This window comes from Gymnodraco acuticeps, unplaced genomic scaffold (genome assembly GCF_902827175.1).
Source record: "Gymnodraco acuticeps unplaced genomic scaffold, fGymAcu1.1, whole genome shotgun sequence".
NCBI lineage: Eukaryota > Metazoa > Chordata > Actinopteri > Perciformes > Bathydraconidae > Gymnodraco > Gymnodraco acuticeps.
In genome coordinates this window covers 63,918-82,249 of record NW_022990694.1, presented here as the reverse complement: position 1 = coordinate 82,249, position 18,332 = coordinate 63,918, and the positions used below count along the sequence as shown (strand labels likewise).

The 18,332-nt window shown below is 40.1% G+C and overlaps 1 protein-coding gene across 2 annotated transcripts in view; it reads right to left on the bottom strand.

Annotated features, from left to right (window-relative positions):
• The window catches only part of LOC117555670 (SH3 domain-containing protein 19-like), a 35,292-nt gene extending 17,167 nt beyond the window's left edge, over nucleotides 1-18,125 (bottom strand). The window contains exon 1 of one of the 2 annotated variants that reach the window (XM_034230617.1): nucleotides 17,571-18,125. In XM_034230617.1, the coding sequence (XP_034086508.1) occupies nucleotides 17,571-17,661 (91 nt within the window). In that variant the 5' untranslated portion in view covers nucleotides 17,662-18,125. The remainder of the gene's footprint in view (nucleotides 1-17,570) is intronic. The other variant, XM_034230616.1, reaches the window with a different exon arrangement.
• Between the last annotated feature and the right edge of the window lie 207 nt (nucleotides 18,126-18,332).

Sequence of the window (18,332 nt, the reverse complement as noted above, 5' to 3'; positions counted from 1 at the left end):
CGTTCAAACAAGCAAATGCACAGCGCAGCAGATTTTCCTTTAACGCTCAACGTCATCGGTTGGGTTTCTTTTTCGGCACTTTATATGAGTAATGGGTCCAAAGAGTACGCGGCTATCAACTCAAAAAGGGTTTAAATGTCTTTCAACTCCTCTTCACTTGACTTTTTAGACTGGTTTCCAGATGGTTACAAGAACAAAGCTGTACAAAGATGATGAAATTGGACATTTAGCAGCTAAAGAGACGTTTATGGATGTAGGAAGGGACTGAAACGGAGCAAAAAGATTGTGAATATTGGAGTTAAGCATGTATCAGGTGGACAGGTACACCGCTCGGGCTTTATGGTTATTTTCATTATTGATTTGTCTGTAAAAAGGGTGGAAAATAATGAAAAACTGACCATCAAAATGTCCTAAAAATGTTCTTAACCCTACACTTCCTTACCCAAAGACACTGAGATGATTACGACTTACAAACAAGAAAAGCAGTGTTTTTACTTCAATAAATAACTTCATTATTATATATGCTAACCTTATTGTTTTAGCACGTAACGCCACTTCATGTCAAGGCTAATATTTCTCTGCTTGTGCCGTCAAGACACAACTTTTGACATGACTATTCAAAACATAAATACTCATTTTTAGAGAAATGTAAGTTTGTGTTTGTCCGTTTTGGAACAGAAAGAGTTGATACAAAAATAGATAAAAACCAAGAAGTGTAAAAGTCCTAAAACATAAATAAAATAGGAGATAACACCAAAAATATGAAAAATACTATGAGGTACTATTATAATAAAACCTTTACAACTGATTTGAAAATGAAAGCTGTATAATTCATTCAAAATGTCCACGAGCCAAAACATCTTTCTCCTTCCTTTAAACCTGAGAACATATTTTCTGTTGACTCATAAAAATGTAAATATTTAAATAACAACAAAGCTGAACTGCATTTCCCAACTGCAACAGGGAGGGGCGAACACATTGCATTTAACTAGGGATGCACGATATTGTTTTTTTTAAACCGATACCGATAACTTCCTGCTTCTCAAGACCGATACCGATAACCGATAATAATATAATATATATATATATATTAAATGTACTTGTAGTTTTTGCACACCTAGTGGTAAAAAAAAGACTAGTAGTGAGCAAATGACATGAGCATTACTACTATGAACAAAACAAAGCCAAGAACAGTTTTGACTCTCGTCAAGCGCCATCATTTCTATGATGAAGTTAGAGATCGTTTTAGCCCTGGGGTCGTCTCTGGCAAACTGCTTGCCTTTTCCAAAAGCCTCGTGGATAGGTAAAAGCCCCGGTGCCTTTGCAGCTGGCTTTGGATTCGCCGCTAGTTTAGCAGCGCAGGCGTCTTCGTACGCTTTTAACACACCATCGTAGCGATGGCGATGTTTCAGGTGACTAATCAGGTTGGAAGTATTATAGCTCGTTGCCTTTTTCCCTCCTCGTGGAACTTCTGCATTTGTTAATACAAATAGCAAGCGAACTATCTAACTCTGAAACTTTGAAATAGTCCCATACTACCGGCGACATGTTTGTTTACTGTCCTGGCTTCACGGCCGCACACCATTTACGTCACAGCCAGGCATGAGTTAGGGAGCGCTGGATTTGTGAAGAACTCCCCTCTTCCTAAACCACTAATACCACAGTACTGGCAAAACGGGAGGAGCCGAGTGAAAAACAAGCGCCCCTCATCCCAATCCACCCACCGCAGTATTTTTTTCTTTGTTTTTACCCAAAAAATATATTGTATATTATCGGCGCTATTAATACTGGTATCGGGTTTATCGGGATGACGTCATAATTCCTAATATTTGACCGATAATTATCGTGCACCACTACATTTAACCCTCCGGTATCATTCGATTGGACTACGCAAATTAGTCATTCGAGACAAAAATGTCCACTGCAAAAGACTTTGATAAAAACATTATATTAAAAGGTTTTTTTCACAACTTTTTTGGGTTCAATCTTTAAAGCAACTTCCGCCCTAATAGAAAATACCAAAAATGTAATCATTTTCAGGATTTTAACCCTTTAAATGCCATTTTGAATACATGAAACCGCTGTTTTTATTCATGATGAAAACAGAGGAAATGAGTTATTTTCCAAAACATACATATCTGGGGATTGGCTCTTTTTTTTAACACAGTCTTGGATATGTCAAAGATTAGCAACAAAATTGATTTTTTTGCATTATTAGTTTTTGCACAAAATCAGATTAAACAAAAAAGTTACAAATTAGTCATTCGGGACAAAAATGTCCACTTCCAAAAACTGTTCTAAAATGACAGATTAATATTTTGTAACACTTTTTGGGGTTAAATCTTTCAATCAACTTCAGTCCTGATCAAAAACACCACATGTTAAATTATGTTCAGGATTTTAACCCTTGAACTGCCAGTTTGAAAACATGAATTTGCATTTTCTATGAAAAACATGCACAAAAAGGCAGTTATTTTCCATATAATAAATGTTGGGGGGGGGGGGTCGGCTTTTTTTTTTGAACACAGTCTTGGATATGTCAAAGATTAGCAACAACATTGATTTTGGTTGATTATTAGTTTTTGCACAAAATCGGATTAAACAAAAAACTCACACAAGGACAAATGTAACTATTTTCCTCCAATCCCCTGACATTACAAAATGCATGATTTTATACCGGTATGGCGGAGAGATCAAAAGATGTGGTTATAATGGGAAATGTGTTTTGGACATTTTTGTCTCGAATGACTAATCTGCGTAGTCGATTTGTTACACAGTGAATTAAAGACCGATTTGAAAAATTGAAATTGGAATTCCAAAATAGATCGAGAAAATAGCCTTGTTACAAAAAATCAGGCCATTTGCACCAACACAACCAAAGTTATTGCAAAATGAAAAGTGAAAAATGACCCATATGGACAAAAACGTCCACAGTGATACCGGGGGGTTAAGTCATGAACCACAGAGCTGGAGCGCTGCACAAAAACTAAATACTTTCCCATGTGAGGCTTCATTAAATGCTTCCAAATGGTTCCAATCAAAGACTATTGGATGTCCAATTTTTAAAGATGAACTGATGAAAAGTCACTCCAAATGATCCCATCTATTACACAACCACAGCTGACAAATCAACACATGCTCCTAATCTTGACGTGTGGCGCAGTGGACTAGTGCGTTGGTGTTGGGATCAGGGAGTCACAGGTTCAAACCCCACTGCAGTCAGCATGTCGTTGTGTCCCTGAGACCCTTCACCCCAAAGTGCTCCAGTGGGGATTGCCCACAGTACTGAGTATGTAAGTCGCTTTGGATAAAAGCGTCTAACAAGTGACATGTAATGTAATGTTTTAACACTCTTTCTTTACATATGAACATGTGTTTATTGTTTGCCACAGAGAAGGACAGATGTTATTTGTGATGTTGGATGTTTTTAAAATGTGTTTCTGTAACGCACTTCCCCGTCAGATTAACTGTCTCCTATTGATTGAATTTGAACTTCCCATTTCTACTACTTTTGTTTATTCTAAATAAGTTGGAAATAAGTGGGAGATACAGATACAACTTATAAATGTCATTTAATATCAATTAAAGCTAATTAAATCATGATATAGCACATATTGAAGACATCTAGTCAAGGAACTTTTTATCTGGGAACGTTTTGCCTTTTTATGAAAGCTGACGGAGGATTTATTAATTGACAGAAAGCTAATAATTGCCCGTAGTTTTGGTTTCCAAACATCCAAAATGCAAAGAACAAATCTCCCTTATAGAAACCCTTAAAAGAAAGGAGACAAATATTTGGAACAAAGGATCATTATAATGCATCGAAAGCTATAAAAAAAGGGTTGAATATTCAGAAACCAGTTAGATTTGGCTTGTAAAATAGATACTAAAATGTAGATTTTGTCTCATTATTTGGACTATTAATTCAAGTTATTTTATGCTTTTATCACGAGAGTATTTGTGACAGTCACATCTTAAAAGCTAACACTACAAACAGCTAGTCTCACTGAAACCCCATTATGTATTTACGCCTGCGTGTGTAAACTTTGACACACATGTTGATGCATGAAGTTATGACACACACACACACACACACACACACACACACACACACACACACACACACACACACACACACACACACACACACACACACACACACACACACACACACACACACACACACACACACACACACACACACACACACACACACACACACACACACACACACCACACACACACACACACACACACACACACACACACACACACACACACACACACACACACACACACACACACACACACACACACACACACACACACACACACACACACACACACACACACACACGGGATCGACCAATACCGATACCGATTATTACACTGAACAAAAATATAAACGCAACACTTTTGTTTTTGCTCCCATTTTTCATGAGATGAACTCAAAGATCTAAAACATTTTCTATAAACACAAAATAATCATTTCTCTCAAATATTGTTCACAAATCTGAAAGAATCTGTGATAGTGAGCACTTCTCCTTTGCCGAGATAATCCATCCCACCTCACAGGTGTGGCATATCAAGATGCTGATTAGACAGCATGATTATTGCACAGGTGTGCCTTAGGCTGGCCACAATAAAAGGCCACTCTGAAACGTTCAGTTTTATCACACAGCACAATGCCACAGACGTCGCAAGTTTTGAGGGAGCGTGCCATTGGCATGCTGACAGCAGGAATGTCCACCAGAGCTGTTGCCCGTGAATTGAATGTTCATTTCTCGACCATAAGCCGTCTCCAAAGGCGTTTCAGAGAATTCGGCAAAGGAGAAGTGCTCACTATCACAGATTCTTTCAGATTTGTGAACAATATTTGAGAGAAATGGTTATATTGTGTTTATAGAAAATGTTTTAGATCTTTGAGTTCATCTCATGAAAAATGGGAGCAAAAACAAAAGTGTTGCATTTATATTTTTGTTCAGTGTAGTAATCAAGGAGACCGATAACCGATATTTGGAACCGATATACATTTGCAGTAAAATCAGAAAATCTTGGTGTCAAAATGTAGAATAACATAAACTCTAACACAATTTCTTTGAAATGCATTTAAGCATATATTATGTTTAATGCACTTTTAAACATCTTTCAACTGGTTTCCTCTCCGTGCCCTTTTCTTTAGTGCAGTCATCTGCAATGAGTTAGAGAGAGACAGAGAGTTAAAAGTGGGGCTGCAGGCTAACATGCTTAACTAACAATAATGCTTAATTTATTATATCAAAACAATGCCTGTCTATCTAGCATAACATCCCAATAAGCTGCTAGCAACTGTAAAACGCTATTACAGTAGACCTAACGTTAGTGTAGTAGCCTCACTTCTAATATTTTGCTAAACATTTGCTAGATACATGTTGGCTAGCTAATGAGCTTCACATATCAATCTGAAAAACTGCGAGGCTCCACTCGCACCCCCCCCCCCCCCCACAGTTATTACTCCGCTGTGAGACGCTGCACGCACCCCCAACTCTGACTGACTTCCCGCGTCCCTGTGTAACTGGGAAACTGATAGAATTGGATCATAAGATCGTGGTGTTTTTGCAACTTCAGCATAGGGGATTGGGATGTTTATTGAACTTCGGCTTTCAACTGATTTACCTTCGAAACACATGTATGGCTCTGCCGCTCAGCGCTGCTGCTCGCCTCTGTCTGTGTTCTTCGCACCTGCCTGTAATCTGAGAAGGTCCCGCCTCTCTGGCTGGCTCCCGCCCGGAAAATCTTCATCAGATAGCGCTGTGGGCGGGACATTGCTCGTGTACAGAGAGTGGTGACTGCAGCCAGAGAAACGGCCGCATCAGAGCCAAGGTTTTATCGGCAATTTGATAAAAAAAAGGCCAATACCGATAATCGGTCAAATGTACAACCTAACCCTGGTCCGCCCAGTAGTAGTAGTCAGATCGCTACTCCTGCTGATTTTAAAGCTAGATCTGGGTTGGGTTTCATCCACTTGAATGTGCGCAGTCTGTTAGGTAAACTAGATTTTGTTCGCATCTGGGCGAGCTCGACTGACTCTGACGTCATTGTTTTATCAGAAACATGGCTAAACAAATCTATTTTGGCCTCTGACATTGCCTTAAATGGTTATAATGTGTATCGTTCCGACCGGCCTAATAAAAGGTGGTGGCGTTGCCATTTATGTTAAGAATAAGTTCAGTGTAACCAAATTAGTTTCCAAATCGATCAGTAAGCAATTTGAATTTTTAGCCTTAAATATAGAAGTGGCAAAGGGTCAACAGGTCATGGTGGTGGGCTGTTACAGACAGCTGTCAAGGACTCCTTGTCTTAGCTAGCAAATCTTTTATCACAACTAGACTACAAGGAAATAGTACTTGGTGATTTTAACTGGGACTGGTTAACTGCAGTGTCAGAGGATTTTAAAAACCTTTGTATCTCTTTAAATGTTACTCAGATTGTTGACAGTCCTACTCGCCCTAACATTAAGTCCCCTAATAAATCCTCCCTAATTGATCTCATTTTAACTAATGTTCCCCATAAATACTCATCTGTGGGAGTATTTGCAAATTATGTGAGTGATCACTGTGTTGTAGCCACAATTAGGGACACTAAGGTTCAAAAGGTTAAACCTGGTATTATCATTAAGAGAGACATAACACATTTTGTGGAGCAGGGTTTTGTTCATGATCTGTTTGGGTTTGATTGGGGAAGAATCGATCTGTGTGCTGATGTAGAAACCGCATGGTCTTATTTTTATCTTGGTTTTATGGAGATCATAGATAGACATGCACCTCTGCGTACATTTAGAGTGAAGGGACGAGACAATCCTTGGTTTTCTGCTGAGCTGTCTAGTCTCCTGCATGAGAGAAACACGGCCTGGGCAAAGGCTAGGAAATCAGGCTCAGAGGTAGAATGGCTGCGTTTTAGGCAGCTAAGAAATAGCTTCACATCAAATGTCAAAAGTGCTAAGTCGAAGTTCTATTTGTCAGTTTCCACAGAAAACCTGAATAATCCAAGGAAATGTTGGAAAGCCATAAAATCGATATCCACCGGTGATATCCGTAATGAGCTGCCTCCGTGCCTTACCACAGCATCTGGCTCTATATCGGACAGGGCTACCATGTTAAATTGCTTTAATGAGCATTTTGTGTCCTGTGGCTCTCTGTTTGATTCTGTCACTAACTCTGCTGCTGTGAACACCACAGTCTGTGACTCTGAACAATGTGGTCTGGAAAACCAGTGCACTCTGTTCAGGGCTCGACATTAAGGACTGCCCGATGGCCCGGGGCCATCTAGTATTTAGCTCGGGCAATGAAGCCTCACCTGCTGGTTGCCCGATCGGGCAATCTATTATGCCAGTATCATGCAGCTCGTGGATCCAGTAATGAGTGACCCGACAGTAAAACTAAACATATCTATAACTAGTTACGGTAGTTTGAGAGGTCATTAAAATAGCTACGTGTGATATTCTAACCTGAAGTGTGTGTTTTGTTCCGCTCACCGCTGCATGTGATCATGCAGAGCTGCGTGTCGACTCGTCAGCAGCAGCTGATCTCTCCCGTCAGATTAGACTCGCGTTTATGTCCATATCGATCAGATCCAGCTAGTTCTAGCTAATGATATGACTACCTGCTTATTAAAAGACACCTAAACAATAAGTGTCGCTATGCAACCGGGTGAGGCCGCAAAGTATAGCGCAGCATTATGCATTTGTTTACATGCCCACTGGAACCCCGAGGCATTACCAACAGATCAACGCACAATCAACCCATACAGGACATCTCTTTCTCCACATTAAGTGTTAGACATTAGAATCGACTCTTCTTGTCTGTCACATGCTCTTCTTGTCTGTCACATACTCTTCTTGTCTGTCACATACTCTTCTTGTCTGTCACATACTCTTCTTGTCTGTCACATACTCTTCTTGTCTGTCACATACTCTTCTTGTCTGTCACATACTCTTCTTGTCTGTCACATACTCTTCTTGTCTGTCACATAAGTGGCGCAACTGAAGCGGTATTGCGCTAAAGGGAAATTATTTTGACCGAAGAGTTTTAGATTTGCCGGCTAACGGGAACTCTGACGTCGCCATTTTGTGTGCTTCGCGGATGCGCTCGGCTTCTCTCGACTGCTGCTCGGTCAGCTTCCGGATGAGGAGGCATTCGACCAACTTACAGTAGATAACATTACAAACATTTTTAACAGGGGCCATAATAGTGTAAATAATGTTTGTTTTGGCAGTTATAACTGAATGTAATGTTTTCTACTTTTTTACATCTGGGATGGCATTTGCCTTCATCAGATGGAAAGTGTCTTCACCAACAACTTAAGTATTTCTTAAAGCTATGCAGGGCGTGCAAGCGAGCAAACACAAACAAGAACAAACAAACAAACAAGTGAAATGAAGAATACAATTGAAATTGTACAATATAGTATTGTGGTGGTTCATCTTATAATTCAGTCTAGAGAATGCACCAGACAACATCTAAGACCTGCACAAATCTAAATGTTCTAGGGGGAGGCCCCCCAAACCCTTCGTGCGTCATTTCGTCAGCGCGCATTTTTCAGGGCAATCTCTATTGGGCTCAGGGCCATCTGTAAATTAGCTTAGATGGCCCACAGGGCCATCTCCCAAAATCCTTAATGTCATGCACTGCTGTTGCTCCTTTGAAAAAGAAGAAAATAAAACAACATAGATTAGCTCCATGGCATAATGCCGAAACCTGCAAAATAAAGCAAAAGTCGAGACAACTTGAAAGGATATGGCGTTCCACTAAACTTGAAGAATCTCGTTTAATTTGGCATATTACTCTCAATGAATATAAGAAAGCACTGCGTAAAGTGAGAGCAGCCTACTACTCTTCATTAATAGATGAGAATAAGAATAATGCAAGATTTCTTTTCAGCACTGTAGCCAGGCTGACAGAAAGCCACAGCTCGATTGAGCCTTCTATTCCCATAGCACTCAGTAGTAATGATTTGATGTGCTTTTTTAACGATAAAATTGTTACTCTTAGAAACAAAATTAATGACCTCTTGCCTTTGACCAGTATAGTGTTATCAACAGCTCCCGGAAACGTAAGTTCTAATATTACACTAGATAGTAAACTAGAATGCTTTTCAGCCATAAACCTTGAACAATTAAATTCAATGATTCTCTCTTCTAAACCATCAACGTGTATGTTAGACCCAATTCCAACTAAGCTGTTGAAGGAAGTTTTTCCATTAATTAGCACTTATTTATTAAATATTATGAATATGTCTTTATTATCAGGCTATGTTCCACAATCATTCAAAGTAGCAGTGATAAAACCGCTTCTTAAAAAGCACAACCTCGATCCAGAGGTTTTAGCCAACTATAGACCTATTTCTAATCTTCCGTTCCTCTCAAAAATTCTTGAGAAAGCGGTCGCAAAACAGTTGTGTGATTACTTAAAAAACAATGATTTATTTGAAGCTTTTCAGTCTGGCTTTAGAACACATCATAGCACAGAGACAGCTCTGGTTAAAGTCACAAATGACATTCTAATAGCCTCAGACAAGGGACTTGTCTCTATTCTTGTTTTGCTCGATCTCAGTGCTGCATTTGATACTATCGACCATGATATCTTATTGCAAAGACTAGAGCACTTAGTTGGCATACAGGTAACTGCTTTAGGCTGGTTTAGGTCCTATCTATCTGAACGCTCTCAGTTTGTACGTGTCAATGATGAATCTTCCACGCAAACCAAAGTTAGCCATGGAGTGCCACAGGGCTCAGTGCTCGGACCTATTCTGTTCACATTATATATGCTTCCGTTAGGCAATATTATAAGGAATCATTCTGTAAACTTTCATTGTTATGCGGATGATACTCAACTATATTTATCAATCAAGCCTGATGAAATTAATCATCTAAATAAAATTCAAGACTGCCTTAAGGACTTAAACACGTGGATGACCTTAAACTTTTTGATGTTAAACACGACCAAAACTGAAGTTATTGTACTTGGCCCGAAGAATCTACGAAACAAATTATCTAAGGATATACTAACTATGGATGGCAATAATTTGGCCTCCAGTGAGACTGTAAGGAATCTTGGTGTTATATTTGATCAGGATTTATCCTTTAACGCCCACATAAAATCAATTTCAAGGACCGCCTACTTCCATCTACGTAACATTGTAAAAATCAGGCATATCTTGCCTCAAAACGATGCAGAGAAACTAGTCCATGCATTTGTTACTTCAAGGCTGGATTATTGTAACTCCTTATTATCAGGGTGTACCAAGAAGTCAGTCAAGTCGCTTCAGCTGATTCAAAATGCTGCGGCTCGTGTACTAACCAGAGTTAGGAAAAGGGACCACATTACTCCTGTTCTGGCTGCCTTACACTGGCTCCCTATAGAACACAGGATAGAATTTAAAATTCTTCTTCTCGCCTACAAAGCCCTTAATGGGCAGGCGCCATCTTACCTTAAAGAACTCATTATACCCTACTGTCCTACTAGGGCATTGCGTTCCAAGAATGCAGGGTTGTTGGTTGTTCCTAGAGTCTCTAAAACAGTGGTTCTCAAATGGGGGTACGCGGACCCCTAGGGGTACGTTGGAGTACTGGTGGGGGTACGTGAGATTTATTTTGATGTTAATGAAAAAAAACAACATACGTAATGCATTTAAACAAACTACTAATAGTAGATTAACAACTTTATTCAAAGGTTTACAGCCCGTCAGTCTCGTGCAGCTCGCTGAACCAGTAATAAGTGACCCGACAGTAAAGAATACATATATTTATAACTAGTTTAGCTAGTTCCAGAGTAGATAAACTAGCTAAGTGTGTTAGGTCTAACTCTTAGTGTATTTTGCTCAGCTCAACGGTCCGTCACAGCGGGGGAGCTGTGATCATGCAGAGCTGCGTGTTCTCCGTCAGCAGCAGATCTGATCTCTCTCGCGTCCGGTTAGACTTCACTCGCGTTTATGTCCAAATCTATCAGATCTAGCTAGTTCTAGTTTATTATTTGACTGCCTGCTTATCAAAGGACACCTAAACAATAAGCGTTGCTTGGCAACGGCGTGTGGCTGCAAAGTATAGCGCAGCATTATGCATGTGTTTATATGAGGGGTCAAAATCCCATGCTCATAAAATGCTCATATATTTTGTTCTCTTCGTTCCCCAAGCCCCAAAATAAATAAATAAATATACCAATTTTAGGAAAAGTAACAAAGTTTGAGCAGTGTGGGTTTTATATGAACAGAGTTTCACATATTTCCAAAACGCGAAGTGTAATAACTGCAGTTTGCCTCCCTGTCAGAATGACAAAGATCCTCAGTGAAGCTCAAGCCCATGTTTCACTACATTAAGTACAACTTATTCAAAAGATCAGTTCAATGCAACTAATGTCGTCTCAGTGTTATTGCTTGATGTTAAAATTGGTTTGCCATGAATTTAGTGATGGATTGTAAACATTTGAAATGTAGCATTTAAGTGTTTCTCAGTTACAATGTTGTTGTTTTAATAAATCAGACACTGATGGTGCAGCGATGTACTGTACCTCTTTATATAGGCTTTTTTTCCTTAACAAATTGTTTTTGCGCTGATCAGGGGGTACGTGGCTGCATTTTTTTTCAAAGGGGGTACATTATTGAAAAAAGTTTGAGAACCACTGCTCTAAAAGTAAAATGGGAGCCAGAGCCTTTTCTTATCAAGCTCCACATTTGTGGAATCAGCTTCCAGTTTGTGTTCGGGCGGCAGACACCCTATCCGTTTTTAAGAGTGCGCTTAAGACCTTCCTTTTTGATAAAGCTTATAGTTAGGGCTGATTAGATCCAGCCCCTAGTTTTGCTGATATAGGCTTAGTTTGTCGGGGGACATCTTACTTCTTCCTTCTCTCTGTCTATACCTGTGTACTCTCATGTTCCGATTAACCCAGCTTCCCTAAATGTCTTTCTTTTTGGTGTCTGTATACGCCGGGATCCGGAGTCATGGATGATCCTGCGCTCCTCTGTCCTGGATCGCGAGCCCTGGATCTTGAGTCGTGGCTGTGGTCCTGGATCATAGGTCCTGGATGGATATCCTCGTGGATTCATCTTCCTATTATACACACATGCATTTCCAAACATTTGGACTACCTATGTTGCAAATGTATTATCTTTTCAATTTACACACGGCATCTATTGCACGTCTGTCCGTCCTGGGAGAGGGATCCCTCCTCTGTTGCTCTCCCTGAGGTTTCTCCCATTTTTCCCTTTAAACTGTGGGTTTTCTCCGGAAGTGTTTCCTTGTACGATGTGAGGGTCTAAGGACAGAGGGTCTAAGGACAGAGGGTCTAAGGACAGAGGATGTCGTATTGTCATACTGATATTCTGTACACACTGTGAAGACCACTGAGACAAATGTAACATTTGTGATATTGGGCTATATAAATAAACATTGATTGATTGATTGATTGATTGATTGATTGATTGCATGACATTAAGGATTTTGGGAGATGGCCCTGTGGGCCATCAAAGCTAATTTACAGATGGCCCTGAGCCCAATAGAGATTGCCCTGAAATTATAAAATGAACCACCACAATATTATATTGTACAATTTCAATTGTATTCTTCATTTCACTTGTTTGTTTGTTTGTTCTTGTTTGTGTTTGCTCGCTTGCACGCCCTGCATAGCTTTAAGAAATACTTAAGTTGTTGGTGAAGACACTTTCCATCTGATGAAGGCAAATGCCATCCCAGATGTAAAAAAGTAGAAAACATACATTCAGTTATAACTGCCAAAACAAACATTATTTACACTATTATGGCCCCTGTTAAAAATGTTTGTAATGTTATCTACTGTAAGTTGGTCGAATGCCTCCTCATCCGGAAGCCGACCGAGCAGCAGTCGAGAGAAGCCGAGCGCATCCGCGAAGCACACAAAATGGCGACGTCAGAGTTCCTGTTAGCCGGCAAATCTAAAACTCTTCGGTCAAAATAATTTCCCTTTAGCGCAATACCGCTTCAGTTGCGCCACTTATGTGACAGACAAGAAGAGTATGTGACAGACAAGAAGAGTATGTGACAGACAAGAAGAGTATGTGACAGACAAGAAGAGTATGTGACAGACAAGAAGAGTATGTGACAGACAAGAAGAGTATGTGACAGACAAGAAGAGTATGTGACAGACAAGAAGAGTATGTGACAGACAAGAAGAGTATGTGACAGACAAGAAGAGTCGATTCTAATGTCTAACACTTAATGTGGAGAAAGAGATGTCCTGTATGGGTTGATTGTGCGTTGATCTGTTGGTAATGCCTCGGGGTTCCAGTGGGCATGTAAACAAATGCATAATGCTGCGCTATACTTTGCGGCCTCACCCGGTTGCATAGCGACACTTATTGTTTAGGTGTCTTTTAATAAGCAGGTAGTCCTATCATTAGCTAGAACTAGCTGGATCTGATCGATATGGACATAAACGCGAGTCTAATCTGACGGGAGAGATCAGCTGCTGCTGACGAGTCGACACGCAGCTCTGCATGATCACATGCAGCGGTGAGCGGAACAAAACACACACTTCAGGTTAGAATATCACACGTAGCTATTTTAATGACCTCTCAAACTACCGTAACTAGTTATAGATATGTTTAGTTTTACTGTCGGGTCACTCATTACTGGATCCACGAGCTGCATGATACTGGCATAATAGATTGCCCGATCGGGCAACCAGCAGGTGAGGCTTCATTGCCCGAGCTAAATACTAGATGGCCCCGGGCCATCGTTAATGTCGAGCCCTGAAAACCCTTTTAGTTTTACTCCTTTTACTGTTAATGTTGTTCATGAAGCCTTAACTAAGTTAGATCCTAAGAAACCGGCTGGCCCGGACAACGTAGAGCCTTTCTTTTTAAAGATAGCAGATTGTATTGCTCTTCCTCTTACTACTCTTTTTAACCTCTCCCTCAGCTAAAATACAATTCCAAAATGGTGGAAGTCAGCGTATGTCCTGCCTTTGCTAAAAGGAGGGGAGGCAACTATTTTAAATAACTATAGGCCAATCTCTAAATGATCAGTTCTGGCCAAGGTTCTTAAACGCCTAGTGAGTGAACAGGTAAAGGAGTTTTTATGTAACAATGACATCCTGTCTAAACATCAGTCAGGCTTCAGAAAGCAACACAGCACCATCACTGCCACAATGAAAGTGGTGAATGACATTACGAGTACTTTAGATAATAAGCAGAGTTGTGCAGCTCTATTTGTTGACCTATCCAAAGCGTTTGATAACGTCGATCATCGCATCTTAAAGCAGAGGCTAGCCAGAATCGGCATGTCCAGCCATGCAGTGGGTGGTTTGTGAACTACCTCTCTGAAAGGTCCCAATGTGTTCACTTTGATGGGCTGTCTTCTGAGTGGTTAAACATTGCAAATGGTGTTCCTCAAGGTTCTGTTTTAGGTCCACTTTTATTCTCCATATATATCAACAGTTTAGGTGAAAATGTGGATGAAGCTACTTTTCATTTTTATGCTGATGATACCATGATGTATTGTGCAGGTCCCTCCATTCAGGAGGCTGGTGTTAAATTACAGGCTGTTTTTAACATTATTCAGACTCAGCTCTCTGAACTTAAGCTTCTTTTAAATGTTGATAAAACCAAGGTAATGCTCTTTTCTAAAGCTAAAAAGACTACAGACACTGCTTTGGATATTGTTACTATGCAAGGATGAGTACTCAAAGTGGTTACCTGTTATAAATACCTAGGTATCTGGCTTGATGATTGTCTTACTTTTAAACTTCAGGTCATTAATCTGCTTAAAAAGCTGAGGGTTAGGCTATGTTTCTTTTTCAGGAACAAGTCCTGTTTCTCATTTGAAGCCAGGAAAAGGCTCTGTGACCTTTTTACCTGTGCTGGACTATGGTGATTTGATCTATATGAATACACCTGACCATTGCCTGGAAAAGTTAGATGCCGCCTATCACAGTGCTCTGAGATTTGTTACTGTAAAGCACTTATGGCGCGTTTCCACTGCAGCGGGTAGCTCGCTTTAAGCGTGCCGAGCCGTGCTGGGCCCGTTTTTGGTTGCGTTTCCACTTGGCTTAGTACCGGCTAGCGGGTCCTAATTCACAGTTGTTCTGGCCCCATAAAATCGTGGTTCTAGGGCCAGGAACAACCAGGCTGAGTCGGGCTGAGTATGCTAAACTAGAGAGAGAATCGCTGGCAAGGGGGCTACAACTACAACACAATGAACATATTTGACCGTGATTTAATTGTAATACACGTTTCAAAATGATGCCGAAGTAACAACATACTGATACTGGTTAGTAAAAACCATGAATTAATGCTTTGACAAGTCTGCAGACAGACGGCAGGCGAAAAACCCTTTTAAAATGCGTGTTTTCTGAATGGAGATCGGCTAAGCTAACGTTGTAAATGCTCCGACCGTCCACACTCACAACAACGGCCTACAGACATAAATAAACCAGCGACTGTATTCTCCATGACACAGGCAGTCTGTGGTTTGTACTTGTTTAACTTTTATCTAGTTTCTGAACAGATATGAAGAGCTGTGAGCTCTGAGTGCTAACAGCTAACGGCTGTGTTGTTTTTCTGGGGCTCTCATTGAAGATGACGTCACGGCTCCGCCTACACTGCGTTACTATAGTAACTGCTCCAGTTCCTAAACTGTAATGGAAGCGCAGCATTAAAGTGAGCCGGGCCTAATAAGGCCTAACCAAAGCGAGCGAGGCCTGCAGTGGAAACGCGCCATTACTCACCACTGTACCCTGTATGCTAGGGCAGGTCTGCCTTCACTAACTGTACGGAGGCTCAGTCATTGGTACATGTTCATTTACAAAGCCATGTTGGGTAAACTACCTTTTTATATCTGCTCCCTGATCTCTCAACGAATTGAAAGTACTTATTGCCTGAGATCTCATGATGTTGTTTTATTAAATGTGCCAAGTGCTAGGACTGTCTTAGGGAAGAAAGCTTTTAGTTGTGCAGCTCCACTAACTTGGAACAGTCTGCAAACATGTTTAAAACTGAGCACTTTGGTTCCCCTGCATCATTTTAAAACTCAGCTGGGTGACATGCTGTTTGATACTCATGGTACCTGTCACTGTAAATAGAGTTTGTAAACTGTACCCTGTACATTATGTTGTATGTCATCCTTATTGTTGTTCTGTTGTTTTTATGTTACATGTGTAACTAAAGTCCTGCAGGTCACCCTTGAAAAATAGATCTTTTGATCTCAAGGGGCTTTCACCTGGTTAAATAAAGGCTACAAACAAACAAAGAAAAAAGTCAAACTTTTTCCAATGTTTTCTTCTTCACTCACATCTGCGACCCACTTTTGGGTCGCGACCCACCAGTTGAGAACCACTGCTCTAAAAGGGTACATACTTAAAAGTTCATATTTTGCATGTTTTACTAGTACTTTGTATGTCCTGCCAGTACAGTATTTACACTTGATCAAACAGCTGTATCAGTCCTATGAGAGATTTAACAGGGACACTGCAAATATCACAGAAGATCAACACTCTGTGGAAGTATTATGGAGCTCAGCAAAAGTACTGCAATGCAACAGAAAGTATTACGAAAGCTAGCTGCATGTGTTTTGAGTTATCTTGTCAGAAATGGGTGTGGATATCTGACCATTTAGAGTCAGCTGGGATTATATAACAGCTTGGGATAGTTTATCATTCCCACAGGTATTCAAATACTTTAGATATACAAGGTTGTGACCAAAAGTTAAAGAAGTAGGCTACTCTTCTTTACTTGTGTAAAAGTAGAAGTACTCAGATCTTGTACTTCAGTAAAAGTAGAAGTACTCAGATCTTGTACTTGAGTAAAAGTACTCAGATATTGTACTTGTGTAAAAGTAGAAGTACTCAGATCTTGTACTTGAGTAAAAGTAGAAGTACCAGAGTGTAGGAATACTCTGTTCCAGTAAAAGTCCTGCATTCAAAATGTTCCTCAAGTGAAAGTAGGAAAGTATTCTCATCAAAATATAGTGAAAGACAGTGAAAGTAGTCGTTGTTTGATTGGACCATTTCAGAATAATATATATGATATGTTTTATAATGATTGATCATGAAAGTGTTCTCAAAGCTGGTAAAGGTGCAGCTAGTTTGAATGACTTTGTATACTGCAGGGTAGCTGGTGGATTTACTCCAGGTGGAACTAAAGTCTGATTCAACACTTGGTTATATTTCACATCATTCATCCACATCTGTGAAGTAACTAAAGTATTAAATACATGTAGTGGAGTAGAAGTACACCATTTACCTCTGAACTGTAGTGGAGTAAAAGTACAAAGTAGCAAAAAAGTGTGTAAATACTAAAGTAAAGTGTTAGTACTTCAGACGTGTACTTAAGTGAGTACATCTACTTAGTTACTTTACACCACTGGGCAGCTAGATACAGGTGTTTTGAGTTATCTCGTAAGAAATGGGTGCGGATATCTGACCATTTAGAGTCAGTTTAAGGATTATATTTGCAGTAACATCTTATGACAGTTAATCATTCACACAGGTATTAATATAGTGAAGCTAAATCAAGTGGAAACAGTTAATAATACACACATTAAGTTGGTAATTTCGCTCTTTTACCTCCGGAGCTGTTGGGCTGCCGTCGGACCACTTGTTCCCGGTTTTCCCTCATTATGTTTTCCTCCTCTTCCTCTGACCTTGCTTCGGCCATTTCTCCTTGTTATTTACCTCCTTCTTTCTCCTCTAACTTTCCTTTCTCCTCCTGGTTGTTTGAGGAGAAAATGGAGCCGGGTCACAACAGAAACACCACCATTCCTCCTCCCGTGTCACCGTCTTTACCATCCAGTTCACCCCGACAAGGACAACTTTACAGCCCGAAAACACCTCCAGGGTTCAGTTACACACTTCGGCTCGGTGTTTAATGAGCTGTCGATGCGTTAAATGGGTTAAAAAGTCGCTGTTTTTAAGTTTAAATCCGTTTGTTTGGTTCGTCTGAATAGTTTCTCCAACGATCTTCAGCGGTTGGTTTGCCTGGTTTGCCCCAGGGTCGCGAGCTCAAGATACGGAGCTCCGCCGCACGCGCTCCGGCCGTCTGACGTCACCAACTGATACAAAATAAATAAAGCTAGCAAAACAATTAGCCTAGCTTACAAAATGATCTGTTTTCTTGCACTAAACAACGCTTATCAAACAAGTATTGAGATAGCAATACCATTACATATTCCAGGATTTAAAATGGTTCATTAAATGATTGATTAAGAGTAATTAAAAAACAGAAAAGTCTTCAATTTCAAAATAAAAGTACTCGTAATACTGCAGGAGTGTTAAAAGGTCCTGGAAGATGTATTTTTTAAGTCGTAAATACACCAGTTAAGACTTGTG